Here is an 8789-nt window from a genome sequence, read left to right as displayed (position 1 = left end):
CTCCAAACTTGGTACCTTACAATTAGCGGATTTTAAAGTTATTCGAGTATTTATGTGCACATTTTCCAGGGCTAATCAATTTTCACCGAAATTTTAAACGGTTTTTTTTTTTGGATATGTTCTTACTCTTATTTGCTTTTCAAACTGGCTATATTTGATCATTTGTCTTTTTATACACTGGACTTTTCTAACTATGTATTTACATGAGCACTTTTTAAAAATATACCTATACATATATATTACGATAAAAATCAAATTTGCTAAGAGCCGCAGCCTTTTTGCGATGGTACTCGAAATATCCATATATAACGATATAAAAAGTTAAAAAATATTTACATTGGAATGGAAACTTGCATTCTAAATGCAACACACGTTATAAATAAATTTAAAATGTTATTTTTCAAAAAAATAAACAAAGGAAATCGTATAGAAAATACGCATATCGTTTCGTTTGACGTTTAGTAAAAATTTAAATAGTGGATCAAATTATTGCATAATATGTATGTATGTACATTCATTACAAATATAATGAAATTGCTAAGTCGAATATGGAAGGTTATGAAAAAATATTTGTGAAATATGTAGCATTAATTTGAGCGTTAAATAAATTATATTGAGCAAATATAAACCAAGTTCTAAAGTTAATCAATAGTAATTAAAACAAATCACATCTCCATACATTTTTAGAATAATATTTAATTTAATGAACCTTATAATTTTAATTATAAATCATATTTTAATTATAATGATTTATGTGAGTGTTGTAATGGATCGGCCAATTATAAAGATGATAGGACGCAATGTTTATTTTAGAAAATTCACAGCGGAATGGAAATTACTCGTCATCAATAGAGGAGTATGAACCATGGAATAACCACGATAATATATTATAATAATAATTCACGGATCACTTCACTTGTTTGTTAGATTGCTTTTAAATGCACATCTTCTCTCGATATTAATCTCATATTTGTTAAAAACAAGTGTGTGTGGATATATTCATATACATATATATACATATATTCATATATATATTCATATGTATATGTCAAATGCCTAAATTAAAAAAAAACCAGATATTTATCAAAACAAAAATAGAAGGCACACTGATATGGTTTTTTTTGGTTTTACATTATTATTTTGTTATCGTTAAGTTATTAAAATACTCATTTCTCTTCATTGAATTTTTTTTGACGAATTATCAATTCCTCTCTTGAGTTTCTCTATTGATATATATAATCTTTTCTCTCAACAGCCACAGCAATAAGAGCATTGCAAATATGCAGGTGTAAAAGGCGAAAAACACATTTCAACACAGCACGGCTTGCAATAAGGTCCGCCACATGGAGGTCCACAGGATGGGCAACAACCAGCAGGTCCGCAACACATATTCTTGAAGAATTTCGACTTAGAAGAAGATGATCAAAAAGCGGTCATTGACTTACGTTGGTTTTAGTAAAAAAAAATTGATACAATTTGCTTTCTTCAGTTTAAATACCTAATTCGACGAAAAATGCGCCAAATCCAAAAATTCGAAATTATACAATTTGAAAAAAAAGAAAACAAAATAATAATGTAAACTTTTTGAACACTGTGTGAACTACACAAATTTAAGGCCAGAAATGAATCAACGGATATGATCGAGAACTGAGGTTCTCGAAAAATGTTTTCAAAGCCTACTTAAATGTAATCAGTTAGGAAAATTAATATGATTTTTATTTTAATAATTTATATATTTTCATTTATTGTTGCTAACCACTAGATATGCAGTTTATCTTTAAGTTTAAAGTTCTTTTTTGTTGTAGATGGGAATGTTTTTAGTGTTTTCATTTTTTCATTTTATCGCTAAATTTATTGGCCGGATTTTAAAAACATGTTTATAATTATTGCCATGCCGAATTCAATATTAGATTTGCACGCCAAGTAAAAATCCATAAATCTCGATGGTTCGACGGATTCCACAATAGAGATAATGCTTTACGAAAGTTGTGAATCCCTTGAGGGACATTTTGAATGGCAGTAGGCCTAATGTGCGATGAGAAATGTCATTAATGATGATTCCATATTCATAGGAGTGTAAAAACTTACCAAGATCCGAAATGTGTGCAAAAAGTAAAAAGTAAAGGTTAAAAATAAATGGAAGGCTACAATATATAAAGAAACAGGCACAGCCTACTAGAATTTTTATGGCTTCACACCGTTGGCATCGGGACTCCAGTTTCTGTAGTCCATTTTAGTAGCGGCCACGTATTCCTGTATTAGGCTGTCAACAGTATCGCGGGCCAAATCCAGTTCGTTTAGATCATCCTGGAAGATGGCCTCACGCCTGAATTGTTCAAGAAATGCATTGCGCTTTCTCAGCTTGTCATACTGGAGAAGAGCTCGATTGAAGAGAGCACTGATGCCCGTGTTATTAGCCATCATCAGACCAGACACTTTGTGCGCCGACTGCACATAGGGTGAACTTCTTGACAATGCCACCTGGATGCTAGCCGGAGCCCAGGGTATAAACTGGGCCAGCTTTCGCTCCCTAATGCGTTGCAGTGACTTGTGCACTTGGGTCGGATCTACCTCGCCTTGGATTATGTTAAGAATGGAGATGTAGCAGTGACTCTTGTCGGCTGTCGAAGACACCATCATGTTTTTTTGGCTGCAGTAGACGACGCATAACGTCTAGAACTGTTGTCTTGCGCACATTTGTTTTTTGTCTAGATTTAAATCGAAAAGCAATAAGCTTAGCATTGAATTCTCTCAGCGCCTTCAAACTCACCTCGTGATCAGTGATTAATGGGGTGTAGCCTGTCATCAAAAAGTGCAGTTGTGGAGTGGGAATCAAAGGTGCCGTCAGTCCAATAAGATTGTTATTCATATACGAAGGATAACGTAAGGTGCTGGTGCTCACGCTCATGATCGTGGACACCAGATTGTTGATCTGTGTGAATGTGGGAGTTTGTATGTGAAGCCGCTCGGTGGCAATCCGATTCAAAGCTGTGTTGTCCAACACAACAACACTGTCGGCGCACTTGGTGAGTCGCTTTAGCGTCAGTATCGAGTTATAGGGCTGCACAACAACGTCGCTGATCTCGTCCTGATTGGGAAACACGCTATACGTTTGTATTAGCTTCTTGGGAAATCGATCTGACAATCTTTCCAGCAGATACGATCCCATGCCTGAGCCAGTGCCTCCCGCTATGGAATGACAAAGCACAAAGCCTTCCAGAGAGTCACTGCCATCGGCCTCGCGATCCAAAATATCAAAGACTTCCTCTTGGACCTTTTCGCCCTGGCTAAAGCCAGATGCCCAGTTGTTGCCAGCGCCGCCGCCATGCTTCGACAAATAAACATTCTCCGGATTGTAGAGCTGCATTCGAAAATAAATCTCTGCATGGTTATAGTCGATGTATGGATATGGGGTATCGATTAAGCTTACTTTGGCATAGGGTGAGCTCATAATGTTGTGAATGACGCGAGGCTCCAAATCAAGTAGAACAGCACGTGGTATATAATGGTTGTCGTCTGCCTGATAGAAAAAAATATCCTTGTGATCGTGGCCATCGGCAGCAAAGTCCTCGAGAACGCCTTCGGGGGAAATGCCATGTTCTAGGCAAAGACGCTTCCAAAACTCGAAGCCAACTGCATGGATTGCTTGATAACTTGTTGCCATTAGCTTAAAATCATGTATTGCTTACTCTGGTTGCCGCATTGGCCTAATTGCAATGTAATTATTTCACTTGGCATGTTATTTTCACTTTATTCTTATTCGTTTTATGGTCTTTCAAGAACTGTAACGGTGCTTTTATCATGTGTTAGCCGTAGCGATAACTTGATGCATCGATTGCCTAGCGTACTCATCGTCAGTTGATGTGGTATATTGGTATATTTTAAATGGCATATAAAAAGGCGGCATATTTCAAGCACGTAGTGGTGTATTCATGATTTGTAGAAACTCCAGATACTATTTAAATTTTTTCTCTGTATTTTTTCTTGTACCAGTGATAAGAATTCTGTTAAAAACCGTCGTACAAATTTAGTTAGGACGAAGGTTGATAGGTAAATACTTTATCGTTGAACGTTAAAACCTATGGCGTACTGCGGCTAATGCAAAAAAAGACCGGTTGAGTAAGGCTATCGATATTTGCATCTAGCGCCCTCTATCGCCCAAAAGATAACCACAATTATATCGATAAATACCTATAAATTAATACGATAATTTATATCGATAGCTTGCGATATGTCGGTATTTTTAACAGCTGTTGGTCGCGTTGCCAATGTGATTGTGACATTTATTGATTTATCGAACGGTGTGTTGCACTTGCGATGCAGCAACGGTAAGATTGTTTTTAAATTGTTTAAATTAAATTTAACATGCTGCGCCAGGAAAACTTGGCTGCTAACTTCTGCGGTCTACTTGCCACCCAGGGCTTCAAAGGCAAGTACTTCAGGCCTAGAGAGAGAACTAAAATAAACTTTAAGTTTGTGTTTTACAGAGAAGGCCAACGAATGGCGTATTTTAGGCCAGGAGCAGGATGGTTCGTTGTTGACTTCGTGGATATTCGAATTCCTTGATGAACCCGACAAGCGAGAAACCTGCATTGGCCACTTTCATGCTACGAAGAAGCAACTGCGCGTGCTAAGAACGCTGCCAGGTTGCGTGGAAACAATCCAGGCGAGCATCAACAGCAGCATCACTTTGTTGTCGTATGTGGTCAAGTCGTCGTCTCAACTTTATGAGGCCTTCGTTGTAGAGGTGCGTAGCAGCGAGGGCGGCACACCAATACCTCTAAGTGCGGAGCCATCGTCACGACAAATCATGACACAGTTTCTGTGGCGTGTGGAGAGTGCAACACGCACCTGCTGGCAGGACAAGCTGCTAGTGCTCACCCACGAGGACTGTAGGTATTATAGGAAAACTCTTCCGAATTTGACTAACAATGCACTGCATTGCAGCCATCAAACAGTACAGCTGCACAGTCAAGCAGAGCTCAACAACTACACAAACGGGCAGTGTCGAAGGCAGCGCCTGGCACTTGGATACCAGTATCCTGACACATGAAACGCTGGCTAAGAACTTCAGCTGGGCCCAGTGGGATGCTGAGTGTCAGGCATTGTACTACATACACCTTAAGCCCAAGGCGGTTAGCTTGAGCTTGCTAGACGAGCGGGAGCAGAGTGGCGAGCAGTCGGCTCCTGCTTTAAGTCCAACACTATCTGCATTCCAATTCAACGAGAAGCAGCCAACGGAAACAGTGGTCAGTATCGTTGGGGAGACGTAAATCTCTTTGGAAGTGGAATAAGAATACTACATTCTTTTTAGCCATTTATCATAAATTAATCGATGCATATGCTGATGATGTTCAGATAGCATTTGGTTTTCTCGACCCACATTTAATTATTTGTACCTTCAAATTGTTTTTTATTTTCACAGCTCAACATTCCCCTTAACCTGCCCAAGCTGCCTACTAGGGACAGCGAGGAGGCGCCACGCTATGACGATGATGCCGTGCCATTGCGAGTCCATGACAGTTCGCTGAATCTGATCATTCTGGCCGATAGCTCAGGCATGTTTTTTGTGTGCCATTATTACCTTTATCAGCCACAGCAAATGCAAGAGTCCTCGAAGCAGCAGGACGTACACTTCGCCTACTCGGTGTCGCTGCTGCATCACGGTTGCGTGGTGCACTGCGTCATGCCAGGCGTGCCCTGGCAAAAGGCGCGTTTGTTGCGTCCCACTTTTGCAATGCAGGGTGCCCATCATCTGCTGGTTTCGTCGGCATTCTTTGTACATCTACTAGATGTGGGTTTGCAGCACGAACCGTGCTGCCACATTGTGTGCCCGTCAGTCAACACGCGCAGTCCCGACGTCACTCACCTGGTGCCGTTGCGTAAGTGGGGTTCTTTGGCTTACGACGCTGCCACCTTGGATCTGGTGTCGCTCAATGTGCCGAGGGCGCATCTCATAGATACGTTTCGCAATGACAACTCGCTGGACAATCGAATCAGCATTATACACTACTTTCTGATACACTCCACAGACATGGATGTGCTGGCCGAGCTGCTTAGCAGCATTCTGGAGCGACCTCTTTCGCTGGACACGGTGGCGTTGCTCAAGGAGGCGCTCATTGCCGGCAGCTATGCGGCTGCAGTGCGTGGTTTGCCCGAGGAGGCAAAGCCACTGTTGCGCCTGCTGCCGCTGACCACCGCTGTTGCCACACGACCCATTCAGGCACGTGTGGCAGACATCAACGTTGGACTGTCGCATGAGGCGCTGCACAACACGACCATGATGCTGTTGTCACCACAACAGCGACTATCGCCATATCGCACCGATATTTGGACTCGGTTGTGGGAGCTACTGAATGAGTCTGCTAAACAGGAGCAGCCGCGTTTCACCGCCGAGCAGGTGACAGAGAAACTTATATTCAGTCTGGCCTGTTATCAGCCAGAAGCGCTGTCACCTTGCACCACGCCCATGACACCGGATACGGGCAGTGGCGGCTTTGGGGACTACAGCAGCGGGAGCGCCTTTCCCTTTAGCAACGAGGTGCTGCCCTTCATTGAGCAGGAGGGCTGCACGGCCAGCAAGCAGGAGCACGTCATCTCTGTGGTGCGTTAACTGATTCTCATTCATGTCTTTTGTGATTATCCATTTTCCCTTTCGTTTGTAGTACTTGCGCGAGTTAAGCGTGCATCTAGTTAAGCACTCGTCGAAGCCGCACTCGGGCTTCCGTTGGCTGAAGGAAACCTTCTTTGAGCGCTCACAGGCTCCAGCTCATGTACATGCAGTTGCCTCGCAGTTTGTCTCTGCTCAGTTGGAGTTGTCACGTGCTCTTTGCTCTCTTGTCTGTCGAGCCGCAGGTTTGGATGCACGACTTGAGACACTGCGAGGTTTTCAGTTGATGTAAGCTTAAGCTTAATCTTTTCCCTATTAATGTTTACTAATTGCTGTTGAATGTATAGTGATCAGATGCCAGCCAATCAGCAGCACTCGCTCTTTCTCATACTGGAACGCTATTGCTTGGCGGTGGAAACAATTGCTTTTCCGCTGCCTGAGGGCTTCTCTTCGTTCTTCACATATTTGGGCTATCGCGCTTTGGACTACGACATGTTTCTGCAGTACGTAGAGAATCATGTCTTTGAGCTGCAAGTGGATGTCATGAAGAGCATTGTCTATGGTTTGTTGTCGACTGAAATTCTTAGTACAATCTTAGTACAATCTTGTTAATCCTTATGGTTTACAGATATTGAGGATTCGCCGCTGGGCACTGAGCGTAAATTATCATTGCTTTCGGCGCTGCCCAAGCAGCGGGCACAACGCTTGCTGAAGTGTTGGCAACATCCGGATAGTTTAATGATTCGAGGACGGGAGCACGCCGCGAATATACTGTCGGGTCAACACCAAGAACAGCCACAACGTCGAGGCTCCGGCAGCGTTTCACAACAGTCACGTATGCACACTAGAAGCGGTAAGCTATAGGGCTCAGGGATAGCTACACTTCATTTTCATTTCATTTGATTTCATTTCACCATTATTTTCATCATCCGATGGACGCATCAAATTAGCACTGAGAAAACCCACAATGGTCGTTTGTCATTCGTTGCTATTGGTTTTTCTACTTATTATTTTAACCACAGCCGTTTTAAGCATCTTACGCGTTGTTTGTGTGCAGCGATCTGCCTCATGGCGATCGTGATTCTGCTATCCTGTGATCCTGTGGTCTACTTCGACCAATCTTATGGTTGGTAAGCAGTTTATCTGTGTGTCTGTTCGTCACTTGTGGTTGTTTCTCATCTCATCTTTGTTTGAAATATATAAATTTATTTTTTCTCTCACATTTTTATGGGTTTTCTTTTTATAGATCTCACCGCGGAAACTTTGTCGCCGTTGAACTCGTTCCTTGATCTGCTAACAGCCAAAGCGAGTCTAAATGAATTGGACTACAATTTGTTAATTGAAACAACGCTGAGTTCCATGGAGCTGCTTAAAGTCAGCGAGTAGTGTATTTATTAAAATCCTTAAACCCATTTCCTATTGTCAACGGAGAGTATAGTAACTGTATTATTTATATTTATGTATGTTTATGTGTCAAATGTCAACAAATGGTCTAGAAAGCCAAGAGTCTAATGCAAACGGAGTACTATTAAACCAATCATTGTGATTGTCTCAGTTTGAAGTGTATTCATATCTTGCTTGTGTATATAATTTATTTCAAATTAAGTAAAATGTGCAGCTATTTGTATTGCAGTTTCCATAGAAAATAAACGATGATGCCAAAATGAATTTAATGTATTTTTATTTAATTTACTTTAAAGCCAAATTTAATTTACAAATTTGTACTCTCAGTCGATCCCTTTGATGTGGATCTTATTGTCAAGTTACCCCTTAGCATTTCCCCTCAATTTGTTTATATGGTAAACTGTTCTACTGAAATAACAGTTCCAGCGCTTGGCGACAGATGGCGCAATTACTTACAGACAAGCATAAATTTAACATTAACAGTAGTTTGGCTTGGGTTTAATTATTTATTACAGATTATTTTAGCTTAAAAAAAGTAATAAATAATTAAAATTTTTTCACACAAGTATCTAAAATATTTTAATTATCGGAATTAATAAAAATATTAAATAATTACAGGAGTGTAACAGTCGGTCAACAGCTCTGTAACAGACTGTACAAAACATTTAAAAGCAGCTGTAAAATCAGGCAACAACAGCAACAGCTTCCGTGGATGGTATGTAATGTTAGCATTAACATAACAGAATATGCGTTTAGCAGAGGGCTGTTGAAATGT

The 8789-nt window shown here is 40.8% G+C and overlaps 3 protein-coding genes across 9 annotated transcripts; 1 reads left to right on the top strand and 2 right to left on the bottom strand.

The window, feature by feature from the left end:
* Window positions 1–1112: 1112 nt before the first annotated feature.
* Window positions 1113–1631, bottom strand: LOC132790004 (male-specific sperm protein Mst84Dd). 3 transcript variants are annotated; one of them, XM_060798407.1, is made up of 2 exons: window positions 1499–1631; window positions 1113–1407 (listed from the first exon to the last, which is right to left on the bottom strand). In XM_060798407.1, exon 2 carries the CDS (start codon window positions 1387–1389, stop codon window positions 1249–1251), a length of 141 nt encoding a protein of 46 aa, XP_060654390.1. In that variant the 5' UTR covers window positions 1390–1407; window positions 1499–1631; the 3' UTR covers window positions 1113–1248. The 3 variants fall into 3 exon arrangements, with proteins under 3 accessions (XP_060654390.1, XP_060654399.1, XP_060654380.1); XM_060798416.1 differs by having other exon boundaries at window positions 1113–1440; window positions 1499–1621; XM_060798397.1 differs by having other exon boundaries at window positions 1113–1392; window positions 1446–1611.
* On the bottom strand, window positions 1459–3829 carry LOC132789997 (tubulin gamma-2 chain). Its single transcript, XM_060798383.1, is given in 5 exon segments — window positions 1459–2025; window positions 2089–2646; window positions 2648–3361; window positions 3431–3633; window positions 3690–3829. Coding segments are annotated over 4 exon segments (1428 nt in total). The 5' UTR covers window positions 3739–3829; the 3' UTR covers window positions 1459–2025; window positions 2089–2184.
* Window positions 3830–3837: 8 nt separating this feature from the next.
* LOC132789968 (protein pigeon) lies at window positions 3838–8269 on the top strand. Of its 5 annotated transcripts, none has more exons than XM_060798349.1 (9): window positions 3838–4328; window positions 4488–4892; window positions 4948–5249; window positions 5426–6604; window positions 6666–6898; window positions 6958–7172; window positions 7239–7463; window positions 7561–7740; window positions 7857–7991. In XM_060798349.1, the coding sequence occupies exons 1-8, from the start codon at window positions 4232–4234 to the stop codon at window positions 7689–7691; spliced, it is 2787 nt and encodes a 928-aa protein (XP_060654332.1). In that variant the 5' UTR covers window positions 3838–4231; the 3' UTR covers window positions 7692–7740; window positions 7857–7991. The 5 variants fall into 5 exon arrangements, with proteins under 5 accessions (XP_060654332.1, XP_060654339.1, XP_060654323.1 ...); XM_060798356.1 differs by having other exon boundaries at window positions 7561–7736; window positions 7857–7990; XM_060798372.1 differs by having other exon boundaries at window positions 4277–4429.
* The last annotated feature ends 520 nt before the right edge of the window (window positions 8270–8789 follow it).

The sequence above is a fragment of the Drosophila nasuta genome, chromosome 2L (genome assembly GCF_023558535.2).
Source record: "Drosophila nasuta strain 15112-1781.00 chromosome 2L, ASM2355853v1, whole genome shotgun sequence".
Lineage (NCBI taxonomy): Eukaryota > Metazoa > Arthropoda > Insecta > Diptera > Drosophilidae > Drosophila > Drosophila nasuta.
The sequence above is the reverse complement of the archived record's forward strand: the minus strand, read 5'-3'. Positions and strand labels throughout refer to the sequence as shown.

Coding starts and splice junctions, on each gene's coding strand:
- LOC132790004 (XM_060798407.1), bottom strand. CDS start 1,389: ATGTGTTGCGGACCTGCTGGTTGTTGCCCATCCTGTGGACCTCCATGT.
- LOC132789968 (XM_060798340.1), top strand. CDS start 4,232: ATGTCGGTATTTTTAACAGCTGTTGGTCGCGTTGCCAATGTGATTGTG. Junction 6,605..6,665: donor AGGAGCACGTCATCTCTGTG/GTGCGTTAACTG, acceptor TTTCGTTTGTAG/TACTTGCGCGAGTTAAGCGT. Junction 6,899..6,957: donor CTGCGAGGTTTTCAGTTGAT/GTAAGCTTAAGC, acceptor TTGAATGTATAG/TGATCAGATGCCAGCCAATC.